Raw genomic sequence first — 22,656 nt, 5'->3', positions numbered from 1 at the left:
GTTTTGGTAAAGCAAGCAGCAGGCCCGCTGAAGCCTGGGACTCGCCAGCTCGTGCTCAGCCAGGGAAGGGAGGAGGAAGATGGGGAGGGAAATCCATTGGGAGGCCCAGGGGTCTGTTTAATATTGTCAAAGGAGTGGTGGGGGGGCTGGTACAGACCTGCTGTGCATCAAGCGGCAGGTGCGCGGTGGGAAGCCATTTTAGAATAACCATTAAAGGAGAAGAAAGTCTCCCTGCATGCATCCTCTCGGTCTCACTGACTGCAGTCGATTGCATAATACCTTTAATAGATCTGATCACATAACCAGGACAGTCTATTTGTATATGTCCTTTTTTCCTGTATTAAGATGTAATGCAATGGACAGGAACATCACAATGACTCACCAGTGGCGCACATAAGACAGATGAAGACAAACCGACATACAGTATACTAGACAACACACACAGGAATTCATCTCGAATACATAAACCCACATGCACACACAGCAGTGTTCATGGTGGAGTAATCAGTGGCTGTGTGGTGTGTGATTTGGAGAGCCAGGGCCCTCATTAATCCAGCCCAGGGTGGATGGTGGCTGGGGGAGGGGTGGAGGGGAGATTGAGTTTTCTACTCCAGAGGGCTGGTCTATAATCCCTAGAGAAAAAAATAAAAAAAACTCTGATCAGGATGAGGGGGGGTAGCAGAAAAGAAGAGAGGAGCTGTCCATGGTACCAGCGCAGCAGCCAGCCAGGCAGCTCTGTACTGGATTGTATAATGATGAGCAGTAATGTACAGTGGAGTGGTACATTACGTACTATCAGGGGACTGTGGAAAACATACCACTATCCCCACGTTCATCTACAACACTTGCCACTTGGGCATAGAGGTATGTATGGACTACATACAATATGTACATATTTTATTCATGTAGGTTAATTAATTAAATATGTCACTGAGTTAAAAAAAAAGAAGAAAAAAAAGCCTTTGGCTCTCTATGTCTTTTATTTCAACAGACTACCGCTGACTCTGCTTTACCACAGTCACTGATGGGCAAAACTGTATTATACACACACAGTTACATAAAAATATATGCCAAACGGCACATACTACAAACAGTGCTGCACTCGGGCTCTGCAGACCGTGAGGCTGTGAGGACCCTTGAGAGTGAATCAGCAAGCCCTGACACATCTGTGAGTGAGCAGGCTGCCCGCTGGCCTGCCTGCTCAGAAAGGAAAGCCCATCGATGATTAAATGCCTGTGGCCATGCTTAAAGTCTGAGACGCTAACCTGAGGTAGTACATCCTTGAGACGGACAGAGAAAGAGAGCGAGGGATTGAAAAAGAGAGCGAGAGAGGGGAGGGAGACGGAGAAAGCGAGGGTGGGAGGGAGAGGCAAGACAGCGAAGCGAGAGGAAGAGCGAGACAGAGACATACAGACCAAACCAGACAGAGAGACAGAGACATACAGACCAAACCAGACAGAGAGACAGACAGGCAGACAGACCAAACCAGACAGAGAGACAGACAGGCAGACAGACAAAGAACATGTGCGAGAGCGGTAGCACGTTCCTGAGGTTGTCAAGGGTGATACACACCTCCCTCCCTTCATCTCAACTCCAGCTCCACCTTTCCTGTAACACCCCTCCAATTACTGGGAGAATACAGGCAGAACAGCACACTTCACAGCTTTTAAGTGTGTCTCGGAACCCACTGGGAATTAGGGGAGAGAGATGAATCCTCAAATACCCCCCTCATATCTCTCCCCTCCCTTCCGTTCCCTTCTCTCACTTTCTCTCCCCCTATCTCTCTTCGCCTACCTATCTCTCTCTCTAAGTATAAGCTTCTCTACCTCTCTCTATCCCCTCTGCCTCTCTCTCTATCCCCTCTCTCTTCCAATCTCTCACTCTCCCGATCTCTCTCCAACCCTCTCTCTCTCTCTGCGCTATCCTTTTTCTCTCCAACTCACTCTCCCTTTCTCACTCCCTCATTCTCAATACAGGCTGCTCCTATAGTTTTCACAATCTCATTCTAGCACAATCTCTAGCCTAAGAGCCATACCGCACTGGCTGGTCGATAAAGTGGCCACAGCCTTATCGAATTAGCACTTCCGCAGGAATACCCACAAGCACCTGTTGCCTGCTCTCACTTTCTCTATGTTTCTCACTCTCCTCCACACTTTCATTCCTTCTTTTGCTCTCTCACCCATGTCTATTCACTCTGTTTTCTGAACATACAATGAACATAACCCTATTCACACAGGTCCAAACACACAGCACAATGAACATAACCCTATTCACACAGGTCCAAACACACAGCACAATGAACATAACCCTATTCACACAGGTCCAAACACACAGCACAATGAACATAACCCTATTCACACAGGTCCAAACATACAGCACAATGAGCTGAAACTCATACACAGGGCCAACTATTAGATAGCTTAGCTTAGTTAGTGTGGTTTTGCACCTGACAATAAAACAGGGTTTTACTAAAGCAATCCTACTAGTCTAGGGTTAACCAGTGATGATGCTGGGACACAGATCAGCTCCTAGTCTCACCTACACACTGCCTTCCCCACAACACAAAACACATTCCAGCATGGCAGGGGAGCAAATAGAACAGAAGAGGAGAGAGGAGGACGAGGAGAGGAAGAGGGGACAGGAATATGAAGAAGGGAGAGGAAGATGAGGAGGATGGAGGAAAAGGAGGAGGAAGAGGGGAGAGAGGAAGATGAGGAGGAAGAGAGAGGAAGATGAGGAGGAAGAGGAGAGAGAAAGATGAGGAGGAAGAGGAGAGAGGAAGATGAGGAGGAAGATGAAGAGGAGGAGGAAGATGAGAGGAAGATGAGGAGGAAGATGAGGAGGAAGAGGAGAGAGGAAGGGCAGAACACGAAGAGGAGAGGGAAGTGAAGACGTGGGCTGCTGCTGTGTCAAAGCATCAGGTTGAAAACACACACTCTGCACTCCTGTCGCCAGGCTGCTTAATGAGGGGAGCACCACACCAGGACACACATACATACAGATACACACTAATATAATGTATACATACACTCACATTCATACACAATACACGCACAAGCACACACCGAGACAAACGCACGCACAAACACACAAGATTTATAGCCAGCATGTCTTTGCATAATAACTTTTAAAGGCTTGTTCCACTCCCAACCCCCACCCTCTCTCTTTAACGTGACGAATGAGAGTCCCTCTGCCCCCAATCCATCCTTCAGTATCAGCTCTCATCCAATGCATACACACACTAGGGCTGTGATGGTCATGGAATTTTGGATGACAGTTATAGTGTTTTTGTTTTCCACGCATTTTCTCCTCTTCTCTGCTACACCCTATGGAAGCCCCGTACTGTTTTTGAATGGGCGTCAAGCTTATATCATCAAATTCATGAAAACGGGGTCATTTAAGATATGTACAATTATATTTGCATTCATCGATTAATGAGGACAGAGGGCGCTGTTTTCACTTTGGGGGAAAAACGTGCCCAATTTAAACGGCCTCGTACTCAATTCTTGCTCGTACAATATACATATTATTATTACTATTGGATAGAAAACACTCTCTAGTTTCTAAAACCGTTTGAATTATATCTGTGAGTAAAACAGAACTCATTTGGCACAAACTTCCTGACCAGGAAGTGGAAAGTCTGAAATCGAGGCTCTGTTCTGGGTCCTGCCTATAAATGGGCATGATACGTATTAGTATACATGCACGTCATACACCTTCCTCTGGATGTCAAGAGGCGGTGAGAGAAGAAATGGAGTGTTTATCTTGGTCTGAAGTGGAATAAAAGCTCTTGGAATGACGTGTCCCCCATTTCCTGTTTTCAGGAAGGCGCGAGAAGGAACCGGGGATTGCCTTATGAAAAGCTTTCGTTATAGGCGACTACTATCTCCGGCTTTGATTTTATTTGATACATGTCACCATATCATCGTAAAGTATGTTTTTTCAATATAGTTTATACAGATTATTGAAATTTTTTCGGGAGTTTTGCCGTGTTCCGTTCTCTTCCGTTTGTTGACATGGAGAGATTCGTGCCACTTGGCTAGTGTGCTTGTTAAATCGAGAGGGAAAGAGGCCGTTCTAAATCCAAACAACGATTGTTCCCGACAAAGGACCCCTTGTCCAACATTCTGATGAAAGATCAGCAAAAGTAGGAAACATTTTATGATGCTATTTCATATATCTGTCGTACATGTGAACTAGTCGTTGGCGCCCAGCTTTTGGGTACTCTCTAGCTATACCGAAGCTGTATGTCGTAATGAAGTTATTTTTAGAATTCTAACACGGCGATTTCATTAAGAACTAATGGATCTATCATTTCCTATACAACATGTATTTTTTAGTTATGTTTAAGAATAGCTATTTGGTCAGAATATGTGTGTCAGAAAAAATCTGGACGTTGTGGGAAAAAGTAAGCTACGTTAGCACAATGTATAACCACTGATTTCAGCTCTAAATATGCACATTTTCGAACAAAACATAAGTGTATGTATAACCTGATGTTATAGGACTGTCATCTGATGAACCTTATCAAGGTTAGTCAAAAATTATATATCTTTTACTGGTTTGTTACGATCGCTAACTTTTGCTGCTAGGAAATGGCTTGTGTTTCTGGCTATTGTGGTAAGCTAATATAACGCTATATTGTGTTTTCGGTGTAAAACACTTAATAAATCGGAAATATTGGCTGGAATCAAAAGATGCCTGTCTTTCATTTGCTGTACACTATGTATTTTTCAGAAATGTTTTATGATGAGTAATTAGGTATTTGACGTTGGTGTCTGTAATTATTATGGCTGCTTTTGGTACAATTTCTGATTGTAGCTGCAATGTAAACTATGATTTATACCTGAAACATGCACATTTTTCGAACAAAACATAGATTTATTGAATAACATGTTATAAGACTGTCATCTGATGAAGTTGTTTGTTGGTTAGTTTGGTTGGTTCTTGGTTAGTTAGGTTGGCTTTGTGCATGCTACCTGCGCTGTGAAAAATGTCTGTCCTTTTTTGTATTTGGTGGTGAGCTAACATAAATATACGTGCTGTTTTCGCTGTAAAACATTTTAAAAATCGGACATGTTGGCTGGATTCACAAGATGTGTACCTTTCATTTGCTGTATTGGACTTGTTAATGTGTGAAAGTTAAATATTTCAAAAAAATATATTTTGAATTTCGCGCTCTGCCTTTTCAGTGGAATGTGGGAGGAGTTCCGCTGGCGGAACGCCAGAGCAGTACAGGTTAAGGATTTCGAATATGAAAAAAAAAAAAATGTAATCAAAAACCTTCATGAAAGGCATCAGGTTAATTAATACACGAGTATGAATATAATTGTACATATACACTACCGTTCAAAAGTTTGTGGTCATGTTGGGGGACCAGTTGAGTATCTGGAGCATCAGCATTTGTGGGTTCGATTACAGGCTCAAAATGTCCAGAAACAAATTTCTTTCTTCTGAAACTCATCAGTCTATTCTTGTTCTGAGAAATGAAAGCTATTCCATGCGGGGAATTGCCAAGAAACGGAAGATCTCGTACAATGCTGTGTACTACTACCTTCACAGAACAGTGCAAACTGGCTCTAACCAGAACAGAAAGAGGAGTGGGAGGCCCCGGTGCACAACTGAGCAAGAGGACAAGTACATTAGAGTGTCTAGTTTGAGAAACAGACGCCTCACAAGTCCTCAACTGGTAGCTGCATTAAATAGTACCCTCAAAACACCAGTCTCAACGTCCACAGTGAAGAGGCGACTCTGGGATGCTGGCCTTCTAGGCAGAATTGCAAAGAAAAAGACATATCTTAGACTGGCCAATAAAAAGAAAAGATTAAGATGGGCAAAAGAACACAGACATTGGACAGAGGAACTCTGCCTAGAAGGCCAGCATCCCGGCGTCGCCTCTTCACTGTAGACGTTGAGACGTGTTTTGCGGGTACTATTTAATTTGTGCTATTCTGTGAAGGGAGTAATAAACAGTGTTGTACAAGATCTTCAGTTTCTTGGCAATTTCTCGCATGGAATAGCCTTCATTTCTCAGAACAAGAATAGACTGACGAGTTCCAGAAGAAAGTTCTTTGTTTCGGGCCATTTTGAGCCTGTAATCGAACCCACAAATGCTGATGCTCCAGATACTCAACTAGTCTAAAGAAGGCCAGTTTTATTGCTTCTTTAAATCAGGACAACAGTTTTCAGTTGTGCTAACATAATTGCAAAAGCGTTTTCTAATGATCAATTAGCCTTTTAAAATGATCAACTTGGATTAGCTAACACAACGTGTCGTTGAAACACAGGAGTGATGGTTGCTGATAATGGGACTCTGTACGCCGTTGTAGATATTCCATAAAAAATCTGCCGTTTCTAGCTACAATAGTCTTTTACAACATTAACAATGTCTACACTGTATTTCTGATCAATTTGATGTTATTTTAATGGACAAAATATGTGCTTTTCTTTCAAAAACAAGGACATTTCTAAGTAACCCCAAACTTTTGAACGGTAGTGTACCTTAAAAGGCTACGTTTTCATAAATTTGATGATATAAGCTTGAGCTTGGAGGGTGTTGCCTAGGCAACCTGAAGACTTGTTTGATACAACACCTCGCTTATTTCAGCAAGGAGCAACAAAGTTTCATCACGTTGTAGTCCATGTTACAGCAGAAATGCCCGGCCGTCCAGTCTTCAGTAAGCAGTTAAAAAAAAGAAGTAATGATTATGATGGTTCCTTTATTTTCATGATGATCTTCATCCATAACTGTGGCGCTAACACACACACACACACACACACACACACACACACACACACACACACACACACTGGATCCAGTATTATGCAGGGAGAGAGACCGAGTCAGTCAGACGAAAAGTGTCAGTCACAGATGAGATATCTCATGAGGAACGTTTCCTCTTTCTCATCCTGTCTGCGCTTCTCTCTTTCACAGAGGAAATTAGACTTTTTTGTTGTTGCTGCAATCATCTATTGTCACACAAATACCTACACCATCTGTCTCCACCTCCTTCTTCCATTCTCTATCTCTTCCTCGCTATTAAACACACATGCACGCGCACACAAACACAGCAGCAAGACGCGATGCAATAACATGCTCGTTTCTCTTCCCTGTCCAGTCAGTAGGTTGCGTAAGTCCCAGTGCATTGTGGGTCTGAAACAGAATGACATTGTAAAGCGAGAGGACGGTGGAGATTTTGGTGCATAATAAAACTTGATCTTTGGCTGCACTGTAATCACACTGACCTGCACATGCTCTGGGGTGACATGTAGCCTAGTGGTTAGAGCGTAGTACTCTTAACTGAAAGGTTGCAAGATCGAATCACTGAGATGACAAGGTAAAAATCTGTCGTTCTGCCCCTGCCATCATTGTAAATAAGAACTTGTTCTTAAAACTGACTTGCCAAGTTAAATAAAGGTTAACAATTTAAAAAATAAATCAATGGCAGCATAAGAGGCTCCCACTGTCTGTAGCAAATACACAAACAGTACATACAACTGTATTTATTTATATATATATATATACAGTACCAGTCAAAGGTTTGGACACACCTCATTCAAGGGTTTTTCTTTATTTGACCTATTTTCTGCATGTGTGGTTCCCACCGTGAAGCATGGAGGAGGTGGTGTGATTTTATGGGGGTGCTTTGCTGGTGACACTATCAGTGAATTATTTAGAATTGAAGGCACACTTAACCAGCATGGCTACCACAGCATTCTACAGTGATACACCATCCCATTTGGTTTGCGCTTAGTGGGATTATCATTTGTTTTTCAACACACCTCCAGGCTGTGTAAGGGCTGTTTGACCAAGAAGGAGAGTGATAGAGTGCTGCATCAGATGACCTGGCCTCCACAATCCCCCGACCTCAACCCAATTGAGATGGTTTGGGATGAGTTGGACCACAGAGTGAAAGAAAAGCAGCCAACAAGTGCTCAGCATATGTGGGAACTCCTTCAAGACTGTTGGAAAAGCATGCCAGGTGAAGCTGGTTGAGAGAATGCCAAGCGTGTGCAAAGCTATCATCACGGCAAAGGGTGGCTACTTTGAAGAATCTCAAATATAAAATATATTTTGATTTGTTAAACACTTTTTTTGGTCATAGTTTTGATGTCTTCACTATTATTCTACAATGTAAAATCCTGTTTAAAAAGCCCCTAAACTCAGACTCTTAACCGCAGTTAGGTCCCATTGTCTGACCCGCCCAATCAATACTGAGGAAACGCTGGAATTTAGACAGCAACATAGGTATACAGTACAGTACATATAAGATATCCTAGTAAGATATAGGGTGTTTGTGTGTGTGTGTGTGTGTATGTGTGTGTGTCTAGGCTCCGACAGACAGACATGTTTTCATGAGCAGGATGGGGGGGTTATACTAAGATGGCCAAATGACTGAGGATCCAATCCTAACCCAGCAAGCCTCTCCTCTGTTAATACAGAATACCAAATGAAGCAGGGCAATATCAGCCTGCCTTCTCCCTGTCTGGGGTAATATATATGATAAATCATAAAGAGAATTCTTTACTCTCACTCTCCTTCTTTCACTCTCTCTCTCGCTTTCTTCTTTCTGTTGCATTTAATGAACTCCTCTGCCCCCTCCATTTCAACCCCTCCAAAGCCAAATTTCACTCCCTCCCCTCTTCCCCTCCCTACTCAATGTACATAACAACATACTCTTTAGGAGGGAACCCAGCCTGTCACTATAGCAACCAGATTGCTAGGCAACAGCCGTTTTCTCTTCCTGCTTTGTTGCAGTAGAGGAGGCAGTGCAGTGGCGGGGCGGCAGGCAGCGTGAGCTGGTCTGGCTATGTAGGAAGCTACTGTACCGGCACTGGCACCAGCATGTGGAAAGTTCAGGAAGAAACCAGACCAGAATTACAGCTAAAGGTGATGGTCGAGGTTGAAGAATTAACTTGGTAAAGCCCAGAATGGTTTTCACTCTAATAAGAGACATTCCTTACCAAGGTGGGGCAATCTGGTAGGCAAAGTCCCAGCCCTGTTTACAGCAAGCAAAGGACTGAGCAACTGGGACTGACTATGCTGATCATGTAGTGTGTTCAGGTGGTGTGTTTTGTATGTTCCGGGTCTGTGTTGTCGTGACGGTACTGCCACGCCCCCACCACCCATGTCCTCTCTCGCTCTGAACCCAGCCTGTATCACTACTCAGTCTCCTCTATAGGCTACTCTGTTCTGTACCTGTCTGCTACAGTACGGACACAATGACTAGCCAGGACAAACTCATTTTTCAGTATTTCACTAATAGCATCAAAATCAATAAATCATAGTTTTTGGGTTCATTCAGTAGTTTTTACCTGATTCAGTTGATTAATGTCAAAAAATAATGTTAAAAGTACAATTATAGATTCCTCAAACATATGTTGAAAATTATACTGTTGCTGCTTCCTGTTTTTTATACAGTTGAAGTCGGAAGTTTACATACACTTAGGTTGGAGTCATTAAAACTTGTTTTTCAACCACTCCACACATTTCTTGTTGACAAACTATAGTTTTGGCAAGTCGGTTAGGACATCTACTTTGTGCATAACACAAGTCATTTTTCCAACAATTGTTTACAGACAGATTATTTCACTTATAATTCACTGTATCACAATTCCGGTGGGTCAGAAGTTTACATACACTAAGATTACTGTGCCTTTAAACAGCTTGGAAAATGCCAGAAAAATATGTCATGGCTTTAGAAGCTTCTGAAACGCTAATTGACATCATTTGAGTCAATTGGAGGGTTACCTGTGGATGTATTTCAAGGACTACCTTCAAACTCAGTGCCTCTTTGCTTGACATCATGGGAAAATCAAAAGAAATCAGCCAAGACCTCAGAAAAGAATTGTAGGCCTCCACAAGTCTGGTTCATCCTTGGGAGCAATTTCCAAATGCCTGGAGGTACCACGTTCATCTGTACCAGCCGTCATACCGCTCAGGAAGGAGACGCGTTCTGTCTCCTAGAGATGAAAGTACTTTCGTGCAAAAAGTGCAAATCAATCCCAGAACAACAGCAAATGTAATTAAAAAAAAATATTTTACCTTTATTTAACTAGGCAAGTCAGTTAAGAAAAAAATCCTATTTTCAATTACGGCCTAGGAACAGTGGGTTAACTGCCTTGTTAAGGGGCAGAAAGACAGATCTTTACCTTGTCAGCTCGGGGATTTGATCTAGCAACCTTTCGGTTTCTAGCCCAACGCTCTAACCACTAGGCTACCTGCCGGCTGCCTGCCACCCACATTGTAAAGATGCTGGAGGAAACAGGTACAAAAGTATCTATATCCACAGTAAAACGAGTCCTATGTCGACATAACCTGAAAGGCCGCTCAGCAAGGAAGAAGCCACTGCTCCAAAACCGCCTTAAAAAAGCCAGACTACGGTTTGCATCTGCACAAGGGGACAAAGATCGTACTTTTTGGAAAAATGTCCTCTGGTCTGACGAAACAAAAATAGAACAGTTTGGCCATAATGACCATCGTTATGTTTGGAGGAAAAGGGGGAGGCTTGCAAGCCGAAGAACACCATCCCAACCATGAAGCACAGGGGTGGCAGCATCATGTTGTGGGGGTGCTTTGCTGCAGGAGGGACTGGTGAACTTCACAAAATAGATGGCATCATATGTGGAAGGAATATCATGTGGATATATTGAAGCAACATCTCAAGACATCAGTCAGGAAGTTAAAGCTTGGTCGCAAATGGGTCTTCCAAATGGACAATGACCCCACCATACTTCCAAAGTTGTGGCAAAATGGCTTAAGGACAACAAAGTCACAGTATTGGAGTGGCCATCACAAAGCCTGACCTCAATCCTATAGAAGATTTGTGGGCAGAACTGAAAAGCGTGTGTGAGCAAGGAAGCCTGCAAACCTGACTCAGTTACACCAGCTCTGTCAGGAGGAACGGGACAAAATTCACCCAACTGGGAAGCTGGTGAAAGGCTACCCGAAACATTTGACCCAAAAACAATTTAAAGGCAATGCTACCAAATACTAATTAAGTGTATGTAAACTTCTGACGAACTGGGAATGTGATGAAAGAAATAAAAGATGAAATAAATAATTCTCGCTACTATTATTCTGACATTTCACATTCTTAAAATAAAGTGGTGATACTAACTGACCTAAGACAGGGAATTTTTACTATGATTAAATGTCAGGAATTGTGAAAAACTCAGTTCAAATGTATTTGGCTCAGGTGTATGTAAACTTCCGACTTCAACTGTATATAGCTGAGTGTCAAAACACTGGTTTTAAAAGTCTAAATAAATTCTTAATCAATATGCTGAAAAAAGTTGTGATATGTTGAAGACTAATACATACAATTACTCCCCCCCCCCCCCACACACACACACACGTGTTCAGATAACTTGTATATTGCTAAATTAGTACCTTAACTTCATCAAATTTACCAAGCGGCCATTCCAGACTAAAATTGATTAGCTTGTTCTACTGTAATCAATAGCGTGCGCAGATGAATCACTCACGTCAATATTATATGGAAATCAATGGTACTGGGACAACTCACTGCCACTACATGTGCCATTTGTGCTCTGGGTATACTAGATATACCTGTCAATGGATGAGAACCTGGTTTTATCAACTCACTTCCTTGTGGGACAATGTTTACAGTAGCTGGAAAATAAGCAGAAGGAAATACAACACTTTTTTGACTGGATAATTTCACTGAATCACCTCTCCATGAAAAACTCAGTTCAAATGTATTTGGCTCTAAATAGATACAGGGCTCTTTGAGTGATAGCTTGAATGTCAAATCCACGTATTTGTTTGTGGCCGGCGGATTTTATAAAGAGAGCGCCCCCATTTTCCCTTGCCATTTGAGTTTGAATTTCACAACTGCGTTTTAAATAATGTGACGGACAGGTGCGTATGAGTAAATCAATGGTACCAAATATACACTGATCAAAAACATAAAACGCAACATGCAACAATTTCAAAGATTTTACTGAGTTACAGTTCATATGAGGAAATCAGTCAATTGGAATAAATTAATTAGGCCCTAATCTATGGATTTCACATGACTGGGCAGGAGTGCAGCCATGGGTGGGCCTGGGAGAGCATAGGCTCACCCACTTGGGAGCCAGGCCCAGGCAATCAAAATTTGTTTTTCCCTACAAAAGGGCTTTATTACAGACAGAAATACTCTTCAGTTTTATAAGCTGTTCAGGTGGCTGGTCTCAGATGATCCCGCAGGTGAAGAAGCCAGATATGGAGGTCCTGGGCTGGCGTGGTTACACATGGTCTGCGGTTGTCAGGCCGGTTGGATGTACTGCCAAATGTTCTAAAACGACATTGAATGCGGCTTATGGTAGAGAAATGAACGTTCAATTATCTGGCAACAGCTCTGGTGGACATTCCTGCAGTCAGCATGCCAATTGCACACACCCTCAAAACTTGAGACATCTGTAGCATTGTGTTGTGTGACAAAACTGCACATTTTAGTGGCCTTCTATTGTCCCCAGCACAAGTGCACCTGGGTAATGATCGTGCTGTTGAATCAGCTTCTTGATATGCCACACCTGTCAGATGGATGGATTATCTTGGTAAAGGAGAAATGTTTACTAACAGGGATGTTAACAGATTTGTGCACAAAATTTGAGAGAAATAAGCGTTTTGTGCGTACGGGATCTTATTATTTCAGCTCATGAAACATGGGACCAACACTTTACATGTTGTGTTTATATTTTTGTTCAGTGTATTAATCTGTTTAAAGAAATGTATTTAGTTTTATCTTGATGACCATAAACTGTTATATTAACATCAACAATTTGAGGTAAAAATCACTCAATTGTAAATGCGAGTTTGTGTAAGGTAGTAACACAAACTGTCCACATTAGCGCATTATAAAGTCATTTAATATGGCAAAATAATTCAACTTGTCCATTTTGGATGATAGTATATGTTGCCCACTCACAAAATATTGCAACAATTACATACAATTGAACTGGGCACTCTAGACTGGAGCTTCTATAGTGTCTGTGCAGCTGCCTGAACGTTCGCCGTCCCTACAATGACACAGTGACACAGGCCCTCCACTGTCACTGTCACCAGACTCTCATTAAAAAGACCACTCGCGCTCTCTCTTACTGCAGGACTTTCATCAGATGTGAATATGCTGGAACAGAACCAACCACCAGACTCCATAGATCTCATTCCACATATAGTAGTCTACCCCACAGACAGACAGACAGAGAGAGCGAGAAAAAGAGAAAGAGAAAAGAGACGCCATTTTAGGTTTGATACATAATTAATTTTGTCCTTATAGCTGATCACAAGGATTCCTTCTCACAGTGGCGGCGCAAGGCGAGTGAAGCCATTTTGTGAGCGAGGTGAAACTGGGAAAGAATTTGAAATAAATAAATATAGAAAAAGAACAACAGGAACGAAAGGACGCTGACCTTCAAAGGGCTCAATTACATGTTACACCCCTCCATCCCCCCTCCTGCTCTCACTCCTCCGACCGTCTGTCCGTCCAGATAAACCAGACTCGGAATCTCAATTTTGTTTTGGCGAGAGGACTTAACGAGAACTGGCTGGACTCTTTCTGCTCACAAAACCAATTTTCAGGTGCACACCAGAGGGCCGACCTCTAAAGTAAACACCCCACCCTCCTCCCCTTCCTCTCCCCCTCCTCAATCCCCCGTCACATCAATGCCCAAAACCAGCCCCCAGCCCCCACCCCCCCTGCCTCTGTCACTTTATGAAGAAGAAAAAAAAATCGAGAGGCAGCCATGAATTTTTATGCTGCAGTTCATTTGAACAATCGGCTTCAAATCCTGCAATGGAAATAAATATAGAAAAAATGAAGGGAAAAAACAAGCATTGGATAAATCATAAGACAAAAGCAGAGAGTAAGAAATGGAGAGAGAGCGAGAGTCAGAGAGAAGAGGGAAAGGAAAGGAAAGAAAGCATGGTAAACTGTGAGAGAGAGGAGAGGGAAAGAGAGAATCTCATCTCCTTGTGGAATAATCTGTCATTCATCAAACTGATGGGAAACGGAGAGAGGGAAAGAATGATGGGAGGTAAAATAACTAAATAAAAAAGAAGAAAGAGACTTTGGATTTCAGCAAATCTTCTACTCCATTCGGGTTTCTGCATTTTGAAAGTTCTGCATTTCAAAATATGTCTTGAAAACTTGATGGCGGACATGCAAAACATTCTGGGACTATATCAACAATGGACTAATGAAACAAATACTAAAAGATTGTTTTTTGGGTGGAGTTTTCCTTTAACTTTGCCTGGACCAGGCTTACAGACTCTAGTCTAGCCATCTTTTAGGGAGAATATTACATGAATAATGTATGGACCTGTTCCATTATAACCATTCATATTAATATGATTATATATGGTGTAATATAAAGGAGGGGGTGCATCTGCAACTTGACACTTAGCATATTGGGAAAACCATAAGATAGAAACACCCACACAAACAATAGGCTTCTATTTTCATTTCACAAGAGGATTGAGTTTTGTGCATGTATTGGTGTGTGTGTGTGTGTGTGTGTGTGTGTGTGTGTGTGTGTGTGTGTGTGTGTGTGTGTGTGTGTGTGTGTGTGTGTGTGTGTGTGTGTGTGTGTGTGTGTGTGTGTGTAGCAGGAGGAGAAGAGAGGATAATAAACCTCTCAAATGCAACCAATGTCTTCTCTTTCACCCTGCAGAGTCCTAAAACTGCAGCACACACACGACACAACACAGAACACACAAGCATCAGTACCCGGACCCAGTGACGGACAATCCACTAAGACAGGCCAATCTAAACCAGCACTCAGCCAATTAACTCCAGGAGGGAAATGGCTATTTTTCTACAAGGACATTGATGTGGGGACGACTACAGCTGTGTTTCTGTTTGAGTCCCAAATGACACCCTATTCCCTACAAAGTGCCATTTGGGATGCAACCTTGCTCAGTGTAAATGACCAGCCTCGGACATGGAACGGGCCGGGGTGCTCAGCCAATTAACACCGTCCAGTTCAGGGCCAGGCTAGACAAACAGCATCACAGACAGGCATGCAGACAGACAGAAATACTACTACATTGAACATCCTGTAGGATACTGCGTCTAGCGTGGGTTGCTCTGACGTGACATGAGAGCGGAGGGTACATGGCATAGTGCAGCAGCCAGCCTCAGGGTAGAGCGTAGACCACGCTGTAACACATGGCATAGTGCAGCAGTCAGCCTCAGGGTAGAGCATAGAGGACGCTGTAACACATGGCATAGTGCAGCAGTCAGCCTCAGGGTAGAGCATAGAGGACGCTGTAACACATGGCATAGTGCAGCAGTCAGCCTCAGGGTAGAGCGTGGACCACGCTGTAACACATGGCATAGTGCAGCAGTCAGCCTCAGGGTAGAGCATAGAGCACGCTGTAACACATGGCATAGTGCAGCAGTCAGCCTCAGGGTAGAGCATAGAGCACGCTGTAACACATGGCATAGTGCAGCAGTCAGCCTCAGGGTAGAGCATAGAGGACGCTGTAACACATGGCATAGTGCAGCAGTCAGCCTCAGGGTAGAGCATAGAGCACGCTGTAACACATGAACTCACGCTTGTGGTTGTTCTTGCGCTGGAAGGGCAGGGTGTGTCGCTCAGAGTCCTCCTCTCCCTCCTCGTCCGCTAGGTGTGTGTGAGTGTAGTGGTAGCTCAGGCCCGGACGGTTTTTATAGCGCTTCCCACAGACTGGAACACACACACACGCGCACAAAATCAAGAGACATAACTAAATGTAGCCCAATACAATCAGCATAACATACTTATACCACATCTATCAGTAAAAGATGAGTGAATTCCATCGTGCGCCACTGAAAATAGATACACTCACAATGAATATATGCTGTATCCATCACGAGCTAATGCCATGTCGCCGTTTCAGTTTGAATATTGCTCTATATATTGCTCTATAGTGTTCCTGTTAAACGCTTGTTGTTCTAGCAGCCTTAACAGCGCTCTCATTCCCACTAGAGGAGTTGTCCTCATAACATTGGCAGTGAGAGAATTGCTTGCTTTGTGTAGAGTCGAGACAGCAGCCCTATGCTTGCCAGCGTAGTTTAGGCTGCAGTAAGAATGTTGTCTATGGCTCTTAGACATGGTGTGTGTGTGCGTGCGTGCGTGTGTGATACTCACTGTCACAGACGTACGGCTTGTCCCTGTCCTCAATGGAGCTGAGTTCTTGTCTCTTCTTCATACCCCCTACACCACAGGCCTGCAGCGAGAACACAGACGGGTGAACGGAGTTCACACACACACACACATACACTCACACAATACTCCTACACACCATAATCATCTGCTACTTTAACAGGTGCCCCCCCCCCCCCCCCCCCCCCCCCCCCTCACTCTAATCACTCTTTCCTCAGACAGGCGGGGTTGATGACACCTACCAGGGAACTTCAAGCTCCAATTAACAACATAGCTGTTTGGATGACAGATACAGCGTTACAGCCTGCAGCGAGGCTTCACACAGGACGGAGAGAGAGAGACGCCTTTCTCGTCTAATAAGAGTTATTTAGAATGCATCCACGTACGTGATCTGATAACTCACTGCATGTCGAAATACTGTGCATACAATGTCCTGTATCTAATTCCCACACGACAATTCATACACTACTAATACACTTGCAATAATGACTTGTTCCCACCCTCCCTCCCAAAATGTACAAATTGAGTATAGTGAACTGCGATATGAATGCGTATGTGTTTTATCTTTACAGCTGAGAGGGGGGGGGGGGGAATGATGGCTTCTTGGTAGTTAGTGCACGGCTGCTACTGTACCGCTGACAGCCTGAGAGAAGAGGAGCGGGCAGGAGAGAGGAGCCGGAAGGAGAAGAGAACAGAAGAGGAGAGGAGAGGAGCTAGAATGGACTAAGGAGCTGCCGATGCTTCCCCTCACCATCTCAGTACAGCAGGAGGAGAGACAGGGCTTCCATGAGGAATTGATAGCACCACTTGAGAGGCTGGAGTTTGCATAACTCGCAGTGGGGCCTACGTACTAGACAAGAGAGTCAGCTAGCTCTCTGAAATGTGAAGGGAACTGGATGGAGGGAGGAAGCCCGTAACTGTCTCATTCAGGGCGATGGATCAGCTGACCCGCTGTTTAACCTCCATTAAACGTTTTTTCTAAAAGTTACTTCTCTTGATAAACAGCAAAGTGTTAACGGGAAGTTGAAAGAGAAAAGAGAGGATGAGTGAAATTCAAGTAACAGTTCAAATACAGTAACATTTCAAATACAGTAACATTTCAAATACAGTAACATTTCAAATAGACAGGAGGAGTGAAATTACAATATGAGCAAAATGTGAGAAGGAAGTTTAGTTGAATCAGGTTTGGTATACACATGGATACACACTACTTGCAATGCAATTGGAAGCGGAAGTTTCAGATCTCCCATTTATGTCAAATGTTACGGTGCATTAACTCATAGCACTTGTGTATTTGCGAGAGGAACATGTTTCCCTATGCAGTGACAGCATACAGGTACAGTAGATGGCTGTATCTCCTATGTGTTTCACTTGTCTTACCCGTCCTTCTCGGTTCTTGCGGTTCTTGCGTTTGGGGACGTCCTCTTCCATCTCCTCCGCTTCCAGTTCATGGGGGAAATCACCGACCAGCAGCTTCTGGAGCAGAAGACACACCAGAACATCAGAGGAGCAGCTCAGATGAGATATCAGCAGGGGGGAGCTCCGGGGAGGGGCTTGCCGGTGCTGAAGCACCCTCAAAATAAGTCTAGCACCTCCACTAGCCCCCCAGTAAAGAACGTGCAGCTACCGAAGTGAATTCCTGGTGCTGCAACTGGATAACAGTACAATAAAACAGGGACCACGTCATACATGGGACAAAAACAAATAGAGAGATACACAGAGAGAGAGCGATACAGAGAGAGAGAGAGAGTGAGTGAGTGAGTGAGTGAGTGAGTGAGTGAGTGAGAGAGAGAGAGAGAGAGAGAGAGAGAGAGAGAGAGAGAGAGAGAGAGAGAGAGAGAGAGAGAGAGAGAGAGAGAGAGAGAGAGATAGAGATACAGATACAGAGAGATAGACTGAGAGAAAGACACTGAGACAGAGAGAGACACCGAGTCAGAAAGAGACAGAGTCAGAAAGAGACAGAGTCAGAAAGAGACACAGTCAGAAAGAGACAGAGTCAGAAAGAGACACAGAGTTAGAAAGAGACACAGAGTCAGAAAGAGACACCGAGTCAGAAAGAGACACAGTCAGAAAGAGACACAGAGTCAGAAAGAGACACAGAGTCAGAAAGAGAGAGCGAGACAGAAAGAGACACAGAGTCAGAATTAGACACAGAGTCAGAAAGAGACACAGAGTCAGAAAGAGACACAGAGTCAGAAAGAGACACAGAGTCAGAAAGAGACACAGAGTCAGAAAGAGACACAGAGTCAGAAAGAGACACAGAGTCAGAAAGAGACACAGAGTCAGAAAGAGACACAGAGTTAGAAAGAGACACAGAGTCAGAAAGAGACACAGAGTTAGAAAAAAACACAGAGTTAGAAAGAGACACAGAGTCAGAAAGAGACACAGAGTCAGAAAGAGACACAGAGTCAGAAAGAGACACAGAGTCAGAAAGAGACACAGAGTTAGAAAGAGACACAGAGTTAGAAAGAGACACAGAGTCAGAAAGAGAGAGACCCATAGACAGAGAGAGACCCATAGACAGAGAGAGACCCATAGACAGAGAGAGACCCATAGACAGAGAGAGACCCATAGACAGAGAGAGACCCATAGACAGAGAGAGACCCATAGACAGAGAGAGACCCATATACAGAGAGAGACACATAGACAGAGAGAGACCCATAGACAGAGAGAGACCCATAGACAGAGAGAGACACATAGACAGAGAGAGACCCATAGACAGAGAGAGACCCATAGACAGAGAGAGACCCATAGACAGAGAGAGACACCGAGACACAGAGAAAGTAAGTGCACAGGACAATCAATAAATTAGACCAGTAAGGGTGGCCTCCCCTCCGTTAAACACAACCCCCCCCCCCCTCCATTTCAACTACTAGTGACCAGGAGAACACTATGCTGTTATTCATTCACTCCTAAAATGTAGGAGTGAAAGAAACACTTCCTCTCATCGGCAAAAGGTATCAACATATTCTGCAAATAGAAAGTACAACACATGGGCCTGTGAAAGTATCCTTGACAAATAACAAAGAGAGGTGACAAAAAAACAAGTGTCACAAGTGACAAAAGAACAAACTCTAAAAGGAGCATATGGAGAGAAGCTGTAATGGAGGAGGAAACCAAAGCCCTCCTCTGTTAGCTTCCTGCTGGGTACAGGAGCTAGGCGAGGCCCAGGGTCAGAGGCCTACCCCCAACGGAGCCCCGGGCTTGCTGTGTGGGCCATTTATTGAAGCGCTAATTGGCTAATTGTCGACCTTAGGGAAGGAAGACTGTCTCGTCTGGAGCAGGTGGGGTAGGGACTGGAGACACAGAGCTCACAGAGGAGATGACAGCTCATCCGGAAGAGGAAGCAGGCACACACACACACACAGATTCAGAAACACACACATCAGCGCTCTCTCTCTCTCCCTCCTAAACACACACTCACACAGTCTCTGTCCAAAACACACACTTTATCTGGATGCAGGGGATGTGTCACTGCCAACCAGAGTCACTGATACTACAGACGGAGCCATGAGAGGGAGAGAGAGAGAGAGAGAGAGAGAGAGAGAGAGAGAGGGGAGAGAGGAGAGAGAGAGGAGAGAGGAGAGAGGAAAGAGAGAGAGGAGATAGGAGAGAGAAAAGAGGGAGGAGAGAGAGAGGAGAAATGAGAGAGGAAAGAGAGAGAGGAGAGAGGTAAGAGAGAGAGAGAGAGAGAAGAGAGAAAATAGAGGAGAGAGGAGAAAGGAGAGAGAGGAGAGAGAGAGGAGAGGGAGAGGGAGAAAGGGAGCAAGAGAGACAGAAAGAGTGAGAGAGGGAGGAGAAGAAAGAAACTACACAGCAACTCCAAGGTGAAGATGTAGAGGAACACGTCAGCGGGCTCGGAGAGAGCATGAGAGATGGAAACTAGAACTTGCGTGTGCGTGTGTGTGTGTGTGCATGCGGGCCACCATGAGTGATTCTAAGCTCCTCTTACCTGGCACTCGCTCATAGGTTCCTCTTCCTTGGTCTCCACCTTCTTGTCCAGAGTCTCTCCACTGAGCAGTGATTCCAACACCGGCCCCTCCGGCAAGCCCCCCTCTTTCTTCAGAGACGCTTCGTAGTCTGAACACACACACACACACACACACCATACCGTACGTTAGTATCCCCCCACCAATACACACATAACAGTAACACTCCCCATGCTAATCCATGCTAATACAACAGCTCATAACAGTGTCTGGAACGGAGCGGATGGAATGGCATCAAACACCTGGAAACCACGTGTCTGACGTATTTCATACCGTTCCACATATTCCACTCCAGCCATTACCATGAGGCAATCCTCCCCAATTAAGGTGCCACCAGCCTCCTGTGCTGTACAGAGGCTTTTCTCTGTCCTTCTACGCCCCCCCCCCCCCCTCCCCCCTTATCCTCCTTTCCCAGTTTTCCTGTCTGTCTCGTACCAATCTTAAACTCGATGGGTCCTAGGCGCGGGTCCTCCAGAATGTTTAGCCGTCTCTTCTTGCGCCAGCAGCGGGCAGGGTAAGTATACAACTGTCCTGGGGCCAAACCTGGGGGCCAAACAACGCCAAAGGAATGAAGTCATGTGAAAAGCTGCTAATGCAGACTCAGCTATGATGAAGGAGTTAAGGATATGATGTTGTCTAATTGCAATGATTCTGTGGGTGAATATAATTTTATATCCACTTCAAAAAAATGTTTTTGTGGAAACATAATTCTTTGGTTGAGGTTAATTTGCTTGACAAAGCAATGCCTCTATTGGTCTTTTATGTCAGTAAAAAGAACACAGTCTCACTCATCCACACTCAAAACTCTGAGGCATACTGTACACACACACACACACACACACACACACACACACACACACACACACACACACACACACACACACACACACACACACACACACACACACACACACACACACACACACACACACACACACACACACACACACACACACACACACAGCAGTGGAGGCTGCTGAGGGGAGGACGGCTCATAATAATGGCTGGAACGGAGCAAATGGAATGGTATCAAACAAACCACATCTTTAATGTATTTTGATACCATTCCACTGATTAGGGCTCCGTCCATTACCACGAACCCGTCCTCCCCAAATAAGGTGCCACCAACCTCCTGTGAAACACACTGACACACTGACACTATACAGGGGTGTGAGAGAGGGGGAGGGAGAACGAAAGAGAGAGGGAGGAGAGAACAACAAAGAGACCAAAGGGCTACTGAGAGCAGAGGCAAACCAAAGATGTGTTCCAGACCTCCCTACCCCAGGCCTCATACCTCTTCATGTTGCCTCTTACCCTGTGTTGTATTACAGACCTGCATGCATTGGAACACACACTAACATGTTTTCCATGAACACACACACGCAGCCTAGAACTGACACACAAGCACAAGCACACAGACACACAGACACACACACACCTGGGCCGCGGTGGTTCTTCTCCATCCAGATGTAGCAGTTGCTCTGTGCCACGCCGGTCTGGGAGTCCAGGAAGGGCAGGCGCATGGAGCGCTCAGCACACAGGCGGGCATTGTAGCTGCGGCAGTGCTCGATGGCCTCTCTGTAGAACTCCTCGCCCAGACTGGCACACAGCGGGCACAGGGAGGCCGGAGAGAGACACAGAGCCCTGTTAACCTAGGTCATTTGAGGACCCACAGATCAACATTGCATAATGCCCACTCTACAGTGAGAAAAGACATGTTTTGCCAAAGTACAGCATCATTCCTCTGTCTCTCCCTGTGTGTCTGGCCGTGGTTTTCTCAGAGGGGCTGGGATGTGTTGTGCCAGGGCATGTAGAGACTCATCAGTAGTGACGCACACACGCACGCAGGCACGCACGCACACGCACACACAGTGGATGTAGCGACAGATGAAATGTGAGACACAGTGCTCTGAATGTGTGAACAGAGAGGCTATCAGCATCGCCAGATGAGGTAGAATAGACTGTTCCCTCCCAGACATCACATAATGTCTGTGTGTGTGTATAGTTATACGTGTGGGTACTTAATGCTAGAGTAATGTGTGTATATCTGTACTGTACATGAATGCAAGTCTATGTAGTAGATGTAAACGAGTGTATCCTGTAAAGTTTCTTTAGTCTGTTATCTTGTGCACCCACCTCCCACCCTACTCCCTCCTCCCCTCCCTTCTCCCTCCCTTCCCTCCCTCCCTCCTCCCCTCTCTTCTCCCTCCCCTCCCTCCCTCCCTCCTCCCCTGCCTCCCTACCTGTTCTTAATGACTGTTCCTCCAGATTGCCTGTGAACAGAGAGATAGAGGGACACTGTGAGTCACTGCCTTCCTCCTCTTCCTCTCCACTCCTCATCATCCTATTTTATTCCTGGTGCTTCTCTAACACAGTCACAACACCAAGGTTGCCAGCCATGGCAGACATAAAGCATATTGTTCATACAGTACACAGTATATAGGATCACAACCATACATTTTACAGTAGAAAGCATATAAGATCACAGTATATGTACTGTAGTACATAGGAT

At 44.6% G+C, this 22,656-nt stretch overlaps 1 protein-coding gene across 1 annotated transcript in view; it reads right to left on the bottom strand.

Annotated features, from left to right (window-relative positions):
* Positions 1 to 22,656, bottom strand: part of LOC129832245 (zinc finger protein neuro-d4-like) — a 43,063-nt gene that overhangs the window by 6,351 nt on the left and 14,056 nt on the right. The window contains exons 2-8 of the mRNA XM_055896175.1: positions 22,388 to 22,417; positions 21,583 to 21,743; positions 20,580 to 20,687; positions 20,108 to 20,235; positions 17,536 to 17,631; positions 16,141 to 16,219; positions 15,565 to 15,696 (exon numbers count right to left, since the gene is read on the bottom strand). Of these exons, the coding sequence (XP_055752150.1) occupies positions 15,565 to 15,696; positions 16,141 to 16,219; positions 17,536 to 17,631; positions 20,108 to 20,235; positions 20,580 to 20,687; positions 21,583 to 21,743; positions 22,388 to 22,417 (734 nt within the window). The remainder of the gene's footprint in view (positions 1 to 15,564; positions 15,697 to 16,140; positions 16,220 to 17,535; positions 17,632 to 20,107; positions 20,236 to 20,579; positions 20,688 to 21,582; positions 21,744 to 22,387; positions 22,418 to 22,656) is intronic.

The sequence above is a fragment of the Salvelinus fontinalis genome, chromosome 33, assembly GCF_029448725.1.
Source record: "Salvelinus fontinalis isolate EN_2023a chromosome 33, ASM2944872v1, whole genome shotgun sequence".
Lineage (NCBI taxonomy): Eukaryota > Metazoa > Chordata > Actinopteri > Salmoniformes > Salmonidae > Salvelinus > Salvelinus fontinalis.
The sequence above is the reverse complement of the archived record's forward strand: the minus strand, read 5'-3'. Positions and strand labels throughout refer to the sequence as shown.